The following is a 16,502-nucleotide window of genomic DNA, read 5'->3' on the forward strand; positions in this document are numbered from 1 at the left end:
GGATGTGCACCAATAGGTGCGCATATGGAAGGAACTCCTAGCAGAACGCTTCAAAGATGGAGGATATTTTTGCGATATTCAAGAAAATAATACGACTTTTGCATAATTGACACTTTTTTAAACATTTTCGAATAGAACTATTATCGGTGTAACATACAAGGTTTTCCTACCGCGCCATTGAGGCAACCTCTTGCGGTCGCTAGGTTTTTTGTTGAGGCAGGACCTATCGCCAGTAGCCCTATTCTACCTGCCTGGAGTGAATCTGACAGAACAATGACGACATCCATAGATATGTGACAACTAATTGTGTCAGGATTTACATTAAACTAGATGTTGTCGAGGTTGTATGCAAGTGTACTTTCTACCAATGATCCCACATCGCTCTCATTTGCACAGCATTCACCTGCTAAACTACAATCGACAATTAGCGCAACTTGTACAAACATTGCATGTGACATCACAAAGCCACAACAATACCAGGGAGCCACAGATTTGTGACCACGACAACAATACAAGATTTGTGACCACGAAACATCATACAGAGTATGATGAAAAATTGCCCTTGATTAATGATGTAACAAAAGCAAACGTGGTTCCAAATTCTTATTAGCAACAATGATTTTAGCTAATTAATTATGTGAAAACAGATAAAAATGAATATGAGAAATAGCTCGCGGCATCCCAGAGTAGGCTGTTGTAAATGGCACTCAGGTTGAGAACCACTAAATTAGACAATGGAGAATTAGTTGGAGCGAAGTTTTTTGGTAGATCTGTAGGCTATTCATAACAGTGGGTTAAGTTTGGTGCAAAAATAGTAATTCTCGAAATAAGTTAGTTAATCAGCACAATTGCTAAATTGGTGAATAATAACATATTTCGAGAATTACTATTTTTACACCAAACTTAACTCGCTGTTGTTACATGGAACCCTTATTGTTTAAAAGTTGAGTACATAGGCTAGGCCTACCTCTTAAAAGTTTCAATTTGCATAGCCTAACAACCAAAGGCTACTAAAACGTGTAAATGTTGATAAACAAGTTTGCCGATCTAAAATGCAGAACTAAGTCTGTGACGCGATAAAGACACAAATAATAATGACAACTAGACATGTTGGCGTAACATGGTGACTACAGAAATTGAGAGCACAAGACAACGCTTTCAGATTAGTTTACTGAATTATCATTAACATCAGTTAAATGCAAAAATAGTAAATGTTTTTAACTCATGTGTCACAAATAGTCTCCTCACCACTCTTGTTTGAAATTTCTATAAATGTGTTTGTGTCTATTCACGCTTTGTATCGTTTACGCTTTTAGTTTGTACGTAAAAATACATGTATCCGCAATCTTGTATTGTTTTTACCATATCACTGTATGAAACCGATCGAACTAATTTGTCATCAAATTTCCAAACCGCATTGTATTTTTCGATGCAATAGCAGATATAATGGCCATTCTCCTTTTCCTCACCTAAATGTGCAATGACACTTACGAGTTTATAGTTATATTCAAGCCCGTGTGCATCTTTAAGAGTTAAATTTTTGTCTGCTTTGAAGAAGAAGAAGTTCTTTTATTTTGCATCATCAGCACATGCGAAAAAACAAAACAATACAAGATTACAATGTGAGCTAGGTTGTTTGCTGATGACGATGGGAGTGACAGAAGGACCGAACTGGTCATCGAGTCTGCCACACCCGTGTGGTGTCATGGCTTATTTAAAATGGAACGGTGTCGAAGTTGAACGCAAATATTGATTGATTGATTGATTGATCGATTGATAGATATATATTATATACAACATAAAAAACAATACACATACGAAATTTAACAGTGCAGTATACAAAAACAAAAAAAAAACAGAAGATGATGAACTGTTTTATTTTGGTCAACGACGCACGAGTACAAAATAATTGACACGGCGAGAAGAACACAATAAACATAGCCAGGTCAGAGACTTTAAAGAACCGGCCTGCCACGCCCCGTGGAGGCGGGGAGCGGCGTGATTATGGGGTGGCGATGCACCCGGAAGGGAAGTCCACCAGCTTAGGTCGCGGGGGCCAGGCTGGGGAGTCTAGGTACCTGTGGAAGGAAAGTGTGGATCGAGATTTTTGTGCAACTCGTCCGCAAAAGTTAGAATGGCGGAACGGGCCAGGGAGACGGATTTGCTTTCTGCAAACGCAAAAAGGTCAGCTCACGACGGGCCGGGCGACAGAAGTTTTATAAAGCCAGGCAGCGCCCACGTCTCCATCACGTGACCGTAACACAGGTACGTTTGACTCCTATACCCGGTCTGCCCGTAGGCAGAGCGGATAAACTTTGGGGTCTCCCACGAGGAAGAGAAGCTTAGCTACAAGGACGATTTGAATACTCGTGGGAGACGAAAATTATATAAAATCTGGAGCAAAGGCTCAATTAATTGGTGTAAAAAAAAAAGATGGTAAGTGGGAATATATTGTATGCTTTACCTACCGAAAAAGTGTTGACGCTGAACCAACGAGCACGGATGTGCACTGGCCAGACGTTGAGGCAGGTTCGCCCAGATGGGTCGAGGGGACTAGCGATCGAAGCGTAGATATGACTAGGCTACGTTACCAGGAAAAATATAGAATAGTGGGATGAAACTTTGGAGGTTGCATCGAGTTGATCGGGAAATCATGATTATCGATGAGTTAAAAGCAACGTGAGGTTGATCCGAGCGGGAAAGAGCAGCATATCGGGAGAAGGTAGTGTGTGATAATCTAAAATATTGAAATATGAAAATACAGATCCAGTGTTGTTAATGATATTACGTCATTGATGATGATATGAGTCCATTCACGATATGCAATATATACTTAATTCATATATTGCTATTTTATTTTATTGATGATGATTGTATTCTTCATTGAGCTGCAGCATGCTGATGAAACGACAATTGTTTACAGGTAAATTGATAATGAAACAATGGATTTAACATACTATGACGTCACACAATTACTGGCGGGTTTTGAGGTTTGCTGTCTTGCGCGCTCGGATGCTTACTGCAGAGCTTCTGCTGTTGGGGAATTGAGCTTCTGATCGCTGGAATCGTCTTTTCTATGACGTAGCCCCTCCACGAGTGAGCCCGGCGTTCCAAGCTTTCCAGACACGGAGGGAACCTTCGATTGAGAGGGAGGCCACTTTTCTAGCCACCTCTGCTACCCCACGAGCAGGAACACCCAAGGCCGCCAAAGCCCGAGAGCTCAACGGAGCATAGCTCCCGAGGGAGCCTACGACGAACGGAAGTGACAGGACGTCCCTGCAAGGGCGCTTCCTGTCTTCCAATATGTTTACACATAACTCGCCTATATGTTTACTTCCAATATGTTTACACATACACATAACTCGTTTTACAAGTAACTGGCTAGCTGGCACGGGGTAGGATCTGGAGTGCCGAACCTCAGACTGGCACAACGCCTAAGCTGCCCGAAAGCGATGGCAGAGACACGGTCGTCAGGAGACGTCAGCATCTTGAAGGCCTGGGCTATCAAAAGCGTGTCGCTTTCGCGACACAGATTCAACACACCAAAGCCCCCCAATGCAGGCTTACAATAAAAGAAAGCGCTGCACGCCCACCTGGGAAGACGCCACGCCACCTTCAAACACTGCAATACCAGTCGATCGAGCTTCAGAAGCTCATACTGTCTGAAGCGCCGCACTCGCAGATGGTATGACGCGGACGGAAGAATGATAGAATTAAGTGCCAGAAGTTTCTGGCTTGGAGTAAGGAAAGATTTCATTAAAGAGGAAATGTGTTTCTCCAGGGTGGAGATGAAAGGTTGGGTAAGGGACGCATCCAAGGCGTAACCGGTTCGAGCGCCAAGATATTTGTAGGTTTCGCCTTTGGGGATGACTCGGATTTCCTACAAAATGGCATATACAATATACATACAACACAGCATACTGGTAAGACAAAAGCAAATATCCAGTAATTAGCGAGATACGGTGAGAATAAGTAGAAGCAGTTTGATGGTACTATAGGCTATCAGTTACTTATACTCAGACATTAAGTGCAGTTTTAATTTTTTAGAATGTATCCTTTGACTTGTCTTTTGGATTTGCGCAGGCCAGTATTTCTAGCTAAACACAAAACTAGAGCTTTGGGTAAACGTAAAAATTTTGTATTTGTGGTATGAATCACCATTTTGCAATTATTACAAAGTGAGAGTTCTTTACTATTGATAAACGTTTTAATATAAAGCGATAAAAAATTATCCTCCTGAATAGAATCATACATTGGTAACATCAGTAAGACTTCTTCGCTTCTTTTCTCATCAAGCCTACTTTTTGTGCCACAAGAAATGCACTGATGAAATGTGACGTATTTCGATATCGATGTCACGTCACAGTGCTTCAATAGCAATGGTAATGATGAGTCGGCAAAAAACTCTGCTGGATCATGTTGACGTCCCAACGGAAATTTATTTTTAATATCATTCAAAGCATTTTTAATTTGTTTAATATAAAAAAAAGTCTACCTTTTTCCAAACTGAAAAGAATTTATAATTTATGAAACTAAACAATGATTATATGAGAGTAATTAAAGCATTATTAATTCATCCAAAAAACTTCCCATGCTTGACTATAGCACACTATAAACCAAAAATTGGCGATAGCCTTACTAAGATTCTGCTGTTTAATAAATGTTGTTCAACAAAATGTGTTTAACAACTATACGACTAAACTAATTGACATTAAAAGTACAACTCTGTCCACTGTCCATCAAATCTTAATAAATTTTAGAAACAAAACTGGTATTGCTTGCTTCATTAAAAACTAATTCTATATACGATTTCAAGGAACACCATTTACGGCATAGGCCTACCAAGTTAATGCAATTGTCCTCGAAAATATAAAGTCTAAAGTGCTGAAGCAATGGAGTCTCGGTGACTGAAAACAAACACAGAGTTTTATTATACACAAATTCAACAAAGAAAAGAGTAAAACTGATGAAAAACGTGAGATTTCACAAAAGTAATCAGCAAATGAATGTAGGCATGGAAAAATGGACTAAATAAAGACAACTTTTTTATAATGCACTTGAAAGAGTTTTACATCATCAAAAGTTTTGTAAAGCTTTCAAACTTATGAAGAACTTTGATAACGGTATGCTAATTCGTATATCAAAGCGCTGTCAATCAAGAAAATGGGGGAACTGCTTTAGACTACCTTTGCGCCGGTACTCGTTTCAATACGCCATATTGTGCAAACTGTCGTCAGTAGTCTGATAGCAGAATGGTAATCACACTGGTCTAGCACGCTGGAGGTTCTTGGTTCGACTCCTCTCTAACGCGTTTGTAGGTTAGCATTTTATTTATTTTGCAATTAGTTACTTTCTGGTTAGCCACGTTTATTTTAAGAGGTCAAAGTTAAGGGGATATGATTAGAGTGCTATGACGGGAGTTGCACTGGGAGCCTGGACAGTTCTGTCGACTCTGCCGTCAATTAAATGGTGTAGCTTGGGGAAAAACTAAGTCATCATGATTGAATATAACTCCATAACACTAAGCCTGGAAATTTTGTTAGGTTCTCCCTGAACAAATCTTTGTCGATGTTGAAACGCCCACCTATTGGTGCACATCCCTGGAAAGGTCATTTAATACTGAATCCGATGCATGTAAAATTTAAGTGGCACGTGTTGCGGATTATAGTTTTATTCCAAGATGTTTGAGTGGTGTCAATTATGCAAAAATCGTATTATTTTAATGTTTATCGTAAATATATCCTCCATCTTTGAAGCGTTTTGCTAGGAGTTCCTTCCATATGCGCACCTATTGGTGCACATCCCTGGAAAGGTAATTTAATACTGAATCCGATGCATGTAAAATTTAAGTGGCACGTGTTGCGGATCATAGTTTTATTTAAGATATTTCGAATGTATGTCTGGTCGCATTTTATGCCTCGCACTTATTCACGGATAACTTTTTTAGGCGGAAAGCGGAAAAACTATTCTGCCAGAATGACGGTGGTATTTATTTGACAGCGCATTGAATGAAAGACTTAATGATATTCAACATTAAGTTGCATTTTTAAAGTCAGTTCACTTCAGTTCACTTTTTATTTCCGACCATCAAAGCGAACAATATTACTTGCCATAACACAGCAGGAGTCTGAAAAAACGCGAAAGTTAAAGCGTGCTCGAGATGGAAATGATTTCGGCTACTTCATGCAAGGATTAGGCACGGTCGCAACACCTTGAGAAATGTACAAGCAAATTAAAAACAATCAGGTGAAAGTTAAAACAAAAAACAATAGCAAAGCAACTCGACATTAAACAAGAAAAGAAAGTCGATTGCTATGTTGGTCGTCTGTACTTTTATCCGCCGTACTACTTAGTAAAAACGAAAATGTTTAACACCTAGACTACAGAAGGAAAATTCATCTAAGATAGCATAATTCGATTCTTCTTGTTTGTGCAATAAATTTTTGAATTACATCGTCGTAGAAAGCTTGCTTTTGTTTCAGTTCTAGCAAAAGTTGTTTCCAACGCTGATCACCTCAAACTCTAATCCAACAAGCTAAAACTTGCTATTGCCTGGGATTCCCCCAATGACGCGCCAAGGTGTGCAGATCAGCGAGTGCACAGCCTGGCTGACCTAAAACCATTGCTGTTTTCGCTGCCTCGTGACGTCATTTTTCTTAATTGTTTATTTTAAATAGCACTCGCCAAGCTGTCAGTGCACACCCAGCTTAAAGGTAATGACCGAAAAAAATTAAAGGCAATGACCTCAAACGTTGGAGTATTAAAATTAGAAGGGGGCGAGTTTTGCAATTGAAAAGAAAGCAATCAGCATGCAGCAAGATGTTAGAATATCATGAAAGTAATAAGAACACCGACAACCAATGGAAATTTTCTTTTTTTCTGGATTTCTTGGGGTGTGCAGTGCACACCTTGAACAGCCTGAATATACGCCACTGGTATACAGTATATATACATACGGTGACTTTTAAATTGAAAAAAAATTTTCAACAAAATCAGTGGCGCGTGCGATATTTGTCAGGCTGATATTCCTAAGGATATGATGAGTTCGATACTATCCGGAAACGCTTTTTTTTAAACTAAATTCGAACTTGAACCTACGGTACTCAATCGTTAGGCTACTGTATTTTTGTGGTGAACTTTTAATTTGAGTTGCCCAATTTTTTATTTCTTTTCAAATATGAGAGAGAAACCTTTTATTAAATTGTCTGCTGCGAAAATAGTATACGGTACAAATATAAACCGGTACAAATATATTCAACAACAGACAGGAAGCAGCGAAAGACTATATTAGTCATCGAGTCAGCTGCTTCTAAAGTAATAAAAGTTAGAGTTTTTTTAAATTTAAGAATTTCTCTGGGTAAGTTTTCGTTCGTCATAAGTCACATAAAAGGACCTAAAGCCAGGATGTGACCATTTTTGCCGAACAACGCATTACATTTTTGTTCTTAACAAGTTAGTTTGGTGGCTATAAAAAGTTACAGTACCGGTACTTTAAAAAAATGGTTTCATCAATGTTCAGTTTACTTTCAGGCAATGCTTTTTTAGCAGACAAATTTAGTTTAAAAAAAAAAAACGCTTCTGGGTAATATCGAACTCATATCCTTGGGAGTACCAGCCTGACAAATATCGCACACGCCACTAATTCAGTTGAAAGAAACTGTTGAATTTAGAAGTTATACTGTATACGCACTTTTTTCACTTGTTCTCTCGTCTTTTGTTTTGAAAGAGAAGGTAAAAGAAAACAATGTGTTTTAGATTAAAATAAGGCAGTGGCTATTTGACCGGCTCCGGTCTTTGAATCTGAAACACTATTTGACCGGTCATGACGTCACTATACGTCACTATTTTTTCTTTTTCTCTTTCAGAGCAAAAGACGAGAAGCGCCTATATAAGTTCTAAATTTGACAGTTTTATGCAACACGTTCTGTGGCGCGAGCGATACGTCTCCTGCTCCCACTCTAGAGGGAATGAGTTCGATACTACGCGGAAGCGTTCATTTTCTTTTTTTTTTCTTTTAACTAAATTTTGACCCGAAGTGCATTTTTTTAGTCAATTTTTAATTTGAGTTGCCTACAGCGCAATTTTTTATGTCTTTTCAAATGTGAGTAATAATGTTAGAGTTTTTTTAATTTGCTGAAATTTGAGATTTTCTCTGGGTAATTTTCCGTTCGTCATAAGGGGTCCCACGAATTACCCATAAGCCCCATAAGTACCCATAAGTACCCATAAGCACCATAAGTCGCGTCGAATTACCCATAAGTCGCGTCGAATTACCCATAAGCCCCATAAGTCGCGTCGAATTACCCATAAGCCCCATAAGTAGCGTCGAATTACCCATAAGCCCCATAAGTCGCGTCGAATTACCCATAAGCCCCATAAGTCGCGTCGAATTACCCATAAGCCCCGTAAGTCGCGTCGAATTACCCATAAGCCCCGTAAGTCGCGTCGAATTACCCATAAGCCCCATAAGTCGCGTCGAATTACCCATAGGCACCATAAGTAGCATTGAATTACATAGAAGTAACGTCGAATTACCCATAAGCCTGTATAGTGTAGTCTATAGCCGTCTAGAAGCCTAGTAGTCGGCTGCATAGCCGAGTGGTGAGGAGCACGGGCTGGACGTTCCAAAATATAGTTCGACACCGCTCAAGAGCAGGACACTTGAAGGCATGCCTAAAGGTGGACACAAAGATTGGCTTCGTTGCCTTCCCGTCCGCTTATGTGTAATCTGCAGTTTGCTGCAGCAGATGGAGTGTTTTGTCCGATAAAATACCTTAACATTGGACAATTTTCCCTATGAACCAGGTGACTGCAGCATAGCAATCGTTCTCGCACTCAGCCAAAGACTTAATTCTTGCTTTAAACTTGATAATTAAAGAAAAAAAAGAATAATGACAAGGGTGGGAAACAAACCCGTGTCACCAAATTCAATAGCCTTTGCCTTAACCACTCAGCCACGCAAGAGCTCGTGAAATCTTCGCTTAATTTGTTTATATGGGTAATGTTTCGAGAACGCTCACAATATTATCAGTTTAGTTTGTGAGAAACTGTACCTAAATTGTTAAAATTTGTCCAGTATACAATGTCTATCCCTGTATTTAATGCCAATGTTGAGAGAATTTTCAGTGTTATGGGTAACATATGGACAGATGAGCGCAGTGGCGTAGCCAAGGGGAAGTGTTTTGGGGGTTACTACCCCCCCCCCCTTTGTCACGCGTGTGACATATTGAGAATGATGCTTTCAGTCTCTATGCCTCAAAACAAAGTTTGCCTAATTTTAAACGAAACTGCATTAAAAGAGCGAGTTTTGCCAATACCAAACATTTAAATATCTCAGCTGGGAATTAGCAACAAGAAAACATAGAGACATAGCTCTATTACCGAAAAATGCCCAAGAAATAATGATCTTATCCTTTTGCTATGCCACCAGACAGCACCATTTTACAGGAATATTTATACCCACATTTTGGTTGAAAATGCTCTCAGAATGCACCAAATTCAAAGTCATTTTTCAAAATTTTCTGGGGGAGGCCCCCAGACCTCCCGCCACTGGGTGTCGCCTTTGGGCGAAGACGCCGTCGGGCCTCGCCCGCCGGCCGTCAACCCCTCCCCCTTTCACAATTCCTGGCTACGCCACTGCTTTGAGAACATTGAGGATGCGGTCACGCGCTTTCAAAATGTTCACTATTTTGAGGAAAAATATCTGGCAACCCTACTTATGGGGCATTTGGGTAATTCGACGCGACTTATGGAGCTTATGGGTAATTCGACTCGGGTCGAATTACCCATAAGTCGCGTCGAATTACCCATAAGCAACGTGGAATTACTTACGCTTTCATGTCAGCGTAGGTGTAATCTGCAAGTCGCTGTTGCGACTTGCGATCGTGTAACTTGTTTGTTTGTTTGTTTGTCTTAAACTGATTGTCCTGCTTTGGTATCATGCACGTTATAACGTCCGCGTTTTGTCGCTTCTACCATTTATAGACCTATGAACCAGGTGACTGCAGCATAGCAATCGTTCTCGCACTCAGCTAGAGACTTAATTCTTGCTTTGAACTTGATAATTAAAGAAAAAAAGAATAATGGCAAGGGTGGGAATCAAACCCGTGTCACCAAATTTAATAGCCTTTGCCTTAACCACTCAGCCACGCAAGAGCTCGTGAAATCTTCGCTTAATTTGTTTATATGGGTAATGTTTCGAGAACGTTCACAATATTATCAGTTTAGTTTGTTTTTATTTCTGACCATCACAACGAAAAAACAATATACGACAAACTTAGCAGAGGTCTATAAAAGGTAGAAGCGACAAAACGCGGACGTTATAACGTGCATGATACCAAAGCAGGACAATCAGTTTAAGTGACACGATCGCAAGTCGCAACAGCGACTTGCAGATTGCATATACGCTGACATGAAGGCGTAAGTAATTCCACGTTGCTTATGGGTAATTCGACGCGACTTATGGGTAATTCGACGCGAGTCGAATTACCCATAAGCCCCATAAGTCGTGTCGAATTACCCATAAGCAACGTGGAATTACTTACGCCTCATGTCAGCGTATATGTAATCTGCAGGCTTTGGTATTGTGCACGTTATAACGTCCGCGTTTTGTCGCTTCTACCTTTTATAGATCTGTGCTAAGTTTGTCGTGTATTGTTTTTTCGTTGTGATGGTCAGAAATAAAAACAAACTAAACTGATAATATTGTGAGCGTTCTCGAAACATTACCCATATAAACAAATTAAGCGAAGATTTCACGAGCTCTTGCGTGGCTGAGTGGTTAAGGCAAAGGCTATTGAATTTGGTGACACGGGTTTGATTCCCACCCTTGCCATTATTCCTTTTTTTCTTTAATTATCAAGTTTAAAGCAAGAATTAAGTCTTTGGCTGAGTGCGAGAACGATTGCTATGCTGCAGTCACCTGGTTCATAGGGAAAATTGTCCAATGTTAAGGTATTTTATCGGACAAAACACTCCATCTGCTGCAGCAAACTGCAGATTACACATAAGCGGACGGGAAGGCAACGAAGCCAATCTTTGTGTCCACCTTTAGGCATGCCTTCAAGTGTCCTGCTCTTGAGCGGTGTAGAACTATATTTTGGAACGCCCAGCCAGTGCTCCTCACCACTCGGCTATGCAACCGACTACTAGGCTTCTAGACGGCTATAGACTACACTCTACACTATACAGGCTTATGGGTAATTCGACGTTACTTCTAGGTAATTCAATGCTACTTATGGTGCCTATGGGTAATTCGACGCGACTTATGGGGCTTATGGGTAATTCGACGCGACTTACGGGGCTTATGGGTAATTCGACGCGACTTATGGGGCTTATGGGTAATTCGACGCGACTTATGGGGCGTATGGGTAATACGACGCGACTTATGGGTACTTATGGGTAATTCGACGCGACTTATGGGGCTTATGGGTACTTATGGTGCTTATGGGTACTTATGGGTAATTCGTGGGACCGGTCATAAGAGGATGTGACTGTGTTTGCCGAACGACATACCATTACCATTATTAACATCCTCTTATGACGAACGGAAAATTACCCAGAGAAATTCTCAAATTCAAGAAAATTAAAAAAAGTCTAACTTTATTACTCACATTTGAAAAGACATAAAAAATTGCGCTGTAGGCAACTCAAATTAAAAATTGACTACAAAAATGCACTTCCAGTCAAAATTTAGTTAAAAGAAAAAAAAGAAAAAGAATGCTTCCGGGTAGTATCGAACTCAATCCCTCTAGAGTGGGAGTCGCAGACGTAGCGCACGCGCCACAGAACGTGTTGAATGTCTGTCAAATTTAGAACTTATATAGGCGCTTCTCGTCTTTTGCTCTGAAAGAGAAAAAGAAAAAATAGTGACGTATAGTGACGTCATGACCGGTCAAATAGTGTTTCAGATTTAAAGACCGGAGCCGGTCAAATAGCCACTGCCTTAAAATAATGGTGCTGGTCAAATAGCCACTGCCTTAAATAAATCAGCTCAAGAGTTGTCAATGTTAAATTAAACCGATTTTTTTACTTTAAAATCGAACGTTAGCCAGCAGCCAAGCCTAGCTAGCTTTTGGAAGCAGGGCTGCCAAACAATTTCAGATCAGTGGCACTTAAATCCACCAAACTGCTTTTCTTTTGTTGCTTTTATTTCAATGTAAAATGTTTGATTTTTTTACTGAAGTTAAATCCATTTTGTTGCTTTATGGAAGAGTGACATATACATTTAAATCGTCATAAATTGTTATGGAGGGCTCAAACTTTGTAATGATACTGATAGGATTTGATTTGTTAAATTTAATCTGAAGAAAACATTACTGACGTATTGCTATTAGCGTACAGTACTAAATTATTTACTTTCTATTTAATTTCTTTCTCAATTTATACGGTCACATTGAGCTGACAGTTATATTTTCTTACATCTTCTAACAACAGTGACCAGTGTAAATTCTGAGTAATTGGCAACTTAACTTTGTGTGCAGTACTGAATTAACCCATTCCAAGGAGCTGTGCATGTACAATTGTGCATTTTGCAGGATATCATTTAAAGCAGCCTAGATCACAAATCTGATTCTTCAAAAACATGGACACAATGTCACTTGTCAATAATCCATTGTCACTGTTTCAAGTGTTTGGGGATATTTCTTGTCAGGTACAGTTTCATTTGATTTTAAGCACTAATTTAATCTTGGTTGATAATTTTTTTAATGCAAAAATTGTTTTGTTGTTTTTTGAAGACTGAAAGGGCATATAGATATTTTTTGTTTCAAGTGAACATTATCTTCTGTCTTGAAAATATAGGCTAATTAACATATATAACCCCTACTATCTTAAAGATTTGTTAAAAATGTTATAAAACCGTTGCACCCAAGACTGTACTGAATAGTTGTCTTGCTTTGTTTTGTGTTTGCAGAATGTTTTATTACCAAGCTTGCTGTTATTTCTAGCTGGATGTTCTGCATTGTGCTGCTTTGATAGCATCATTACGACAACAGCAAGCTGCTGGGCAGCAATGCAATTTTGCAATAAACGTACAAACCAAAGCAAATGCGCTAAAAACATTTAATGTTCATAAATGTATTTTAGCCGCAGTCTCCAAGGAAATTGCCACGACGGTATGTAAATGTTGCAAACTTGTACCTGTAAGAATGGGTTTACGTTTCTCAATGACATTGATTTTTAACTTTTTTCCTTGGCACTATTTTTAAATCAACAACTAGTTTTTCTACCTTCTTCTGTACCGTACTGGCTGAAAAAATAATAATCACTTACAATCCAGAATGTTGGTTAAAAAGATCTCAGCTTTTTATCTCACTTTTAGCTATCTTATCAGCTTTGGTGTAGTAGACTTCAAGCTATACTTCTGTCAAATGAATAACCTATAGCAATACTAAATTACATAAGAACATAAATATTTTATGTATTTTTCAATGCAATCTTTTTTGTGTAGTTATTGTCTATGTAAATTTTTCCCTAGTAGCTGATTTTGATTTAATCAACACAAATCTTGTCAAATTAAACTATTTAAAGACTCGTGAGAATTTTATTCATTTGAAGCTTTTGTAAAGTTTTGCCCACGTATGCAAATAGTAAATGAAAATTGAGAAAAAGTAGGACCGAACTGACATTTGCATCAAGCTTCGATATAAAAAAGTGATAATCATTTTTATTTCAAGTACACTCACTGACAGAAGCTAAGACTACAATGTAACTTTTAAGATACATTTTACTGATAGTGATACTGAGATTGTTTTCATCAAAACTTTCGTAAGCTTCAATTTGAGTAGTTTGTTTTTTACTTCATTACCTAAGAAAGTACAATAAATATACAATATGTTTAATTGTTGTATCAACTGCCTACTCTTTTCTATGTTGATAGTGTAAGTTATGTTTTTATATAATTGCAGGATACATCTGTTGCTGGCATGGAGCTCCAGGCCAGTGAAGTGGCAGTACAAAAGTTGATTGACTTTGCTTATGCTGGAAAAATAGTTGATTTACAAGAGTTGTCTATGGAATCAGTCGTTGAAGTAAGAATAGTTGAGATAAACTTTGGTTTGCAGTCTCATGCATAAAACGTTAAACGTCATTCAGTAAAATATACTTTTAAGTTTAACATTTTTTTTAGATTTGGGAACTTGCAGGGACATTAAAAGCAGCATATCTTCGAAGTTATCTTCTCAAAGCAAGACCTCATTTGCAGAGTCAAATTGTTTATGATCGTGAAGACGCTGGCAACATCACTGTGGTCCCTATTAATATCAACCCTTCTCTATCTCCAGTACACCTTAATAAATTAATTCCTGCTGTACCTTACAAAAACAACAGCAAATCTACTACGGGCAGTGACAATTCCCTTCCTGTCACAAGCGATTGCATTGCTGAAGTTTGTAACATGGCAGTAAAAATGGAACATAATGTAAATGAGACTGACTCGACGTTTCCCTCAGATTATTCAAACAGCGAACCTCCTTCTCCAGTCGGATTTCCTGGCGCTTTTGGTGCTGAGAGTACGGCGAACACATTTTCTCACCCTGTGATTTCAAAATCAAAAACTACGCAATCTCAAAAATCTAAGAAGAAATCACTTAATGTTCAAAAGGCAAAAAAGACTATTCCTAAAAAAGCTACAAATTCCACAAACAATGCTTCAAAATCGAGTTCATCAGTAGATGCTGAAAAGGAAATGGGAACTGCTAAAATTAATGTCAAGCATAAACAAGTAAGTGACAATAGCCAAACTTAACTCATCCAATAAATCAATCCTCTTTACTTGATTTAACATATGTATACGTTGAATCACTGAGAAGAACTAATTTGCTGGTTGGAAACAAAATTTATTTTCATCAACGTTCATAACCTGGTGTTGAGTTTTTACAAACAAAGAAGCTTTTGTTGTGATATACGTCCGCGCGTCAAGTTGTCTGTGTCATGTTTTCCTCTGGCTCACGCAAGCGCGCCTTTTTTTCCAGAGGCAAACGGAAGTGATAGCGATTAAATTTTTACACTTCACGCTAATGCTACATGTTAGCAAAACATGCTTCTATTGTTTATAGACTCTATAACGCCGGTCGCCGGGTATGTAACTCTTGTTTCTATGTTTCTTTCACTCTTGTAGCTAAAGTTACCATTTTGACTAGCTACATATAGTTTTCTCTCTTCACTTGCAGGTGTCTCCTGGTGCACGATCTAAGCGTCAGAAAGTAGACGGCACTGCGACGAACGAAACCGAAGCGAGGCCAGCGAAGACCAAACTTCTAGACAACTATGAACAAACAGACATCGATTTACTTAAAGAGTTGAAAGCATTGGCGCCTAATGCTAGCTTATGGAGTGTCATTCCTGATTTAACGTAACCGTGTCATCATCGTCGAGTTTTGTTTTTCAACGGGCAGGTTTTACTGTGAAATTTCTCGCGAACGGGACTAGGCTGAAAGCATGCTTTCGAACATTTATTAACCCTTTTTAAGACATATTTAGACTTTTAGCCAATGTTTTGGGCACGGCTTCATTAAATTCATATCTAAATCGGGTGCATTTTTGTAAAAATGTAGGCCTATAATGTAGATACAGTTATACACACTTCGTTACCATCCTATTACGCTATCAACTAAAGGAGTAGTGTCTTCTTTATCGATGATTCGTTTCGGTTTATGTTTACTACTGTTTTTAAATAAACGATTTTTCTAACGTGTATGGAATTCGAGCGTGTAATTGACAGCTGGGTAACCGAGTAGTGAGAATCCCGGCTAGACGTTCTGTTAACAAGATCTCAGAACAAATTTTAGATTGTTTGCAAATGTCAAGTTAGGGGGCTACTGTTTGTGGGTAACGTTTTTGTAATTTTTTTTAATTTTAACACGTTAATTGGAGTTTATGACACTTCAATCTTTGTTTGACTCCTGTTTAATGTGTATGCATAAAAATGGCAGTGCAAATTATTTCTTGTGATACAGTAATCAACTTACACGTGTAGCGCCCGAGAGCTTTCTCTGACGTCACGCACTTCAATGGCGTCGCGTGATGTCAGAGAAAATCCTGGAATTCACTTATTTTGTACAAATACCGCGGGCTTTTAGCGCAATCCCACGCCTCGCTTAGAAATTTAGGAGATTGTAAGCGCTGAATTTTGTAAAAATGTCTCATCACATTCTGGCTAGTGTTTCATACACGGCTCTTGACGCAGGGTCGGTTACCCAGGTTGGTTGGCAGAGTGAAGTTTTCCGATGGTTGAAGTGTTGTTGCCGGGAAATTATTCCATTCACTAGGTGCCGCTGAATGGAGAGCAGCCCTGAAATGCGTTAGGCCTACTCAAGTTTACACCCCGAGAGTCAAACCAACGCCGCGTGATCTTGAGCCGGGCGCGTAACGTAACCACTGAGAAAATAGGGCGAACTTGCGCTAGCAGAACGTATTTTTGCTTCAATGCAACAAGCACAAAAAGAAGCATTCAGTGGAAACGCTTTTATATCATAATTAAGTACGCTAATTAATTATTTTCA

At 39.0% G+C, this 16,502-nt stretch overlaps 1 protein-coding gene across 2 annotated transcripts in view; it reads left to right on the forward strand.

Moving 5' to 3' along the window:
• The window catches only part of LOC145786569 (uncharacterized), a 30,570-nt gene extending 14,876 nt beyond the window's left edge, over positions 1–15,694 (forward strand). For both annotated transcript variants that reach the window (XM_082598249.1, XM_082598250.1), the window contains 5 exons: positions 12,537–12,652; positions 12,948–13,115; positions 13,908–14,030; positions 14,129–14,722; positions 15,171–15,694. In XM_082598249.1, the coding sequence (XP_082454375.1) occupies positions 12,584–12,652; positions 12,948–13,115; positions 13,908–14,030; positions 14,129–14,722; positions 15,171–15,356 (1,140 nt within the window). In that variant the 5' untranslated portion in view covers positions 12,537–12,583 and the 3' untranslated portion in view covers positions 15,357–15,694. The remainder of the gene's footprint in view (positions 1–12,536; positions 12,653–12,947; positions 13,116–13,907; positions 14,031–14,128; positions 14,723–15,170) is intronic.
• Positions 15,695–16,502: the final 808 nt, after the last annotated feature.

The sequence above is a fragment of the Aplidium turbinatum genome, chromosome 17, assembly GCF_918807975.1.
Source record: "Aplidium turbinatum chromosome 17, kaAplTurb1.1, whole genome shotgun sequence".
Taxonomy (NCBI): domain Eukaryota; kingdom Metazoa; phylum Chordata; class Ascidiacea; order Aplousobranchia; family Polyclinidae; genus Aplidium; species Aplidium turbinatum.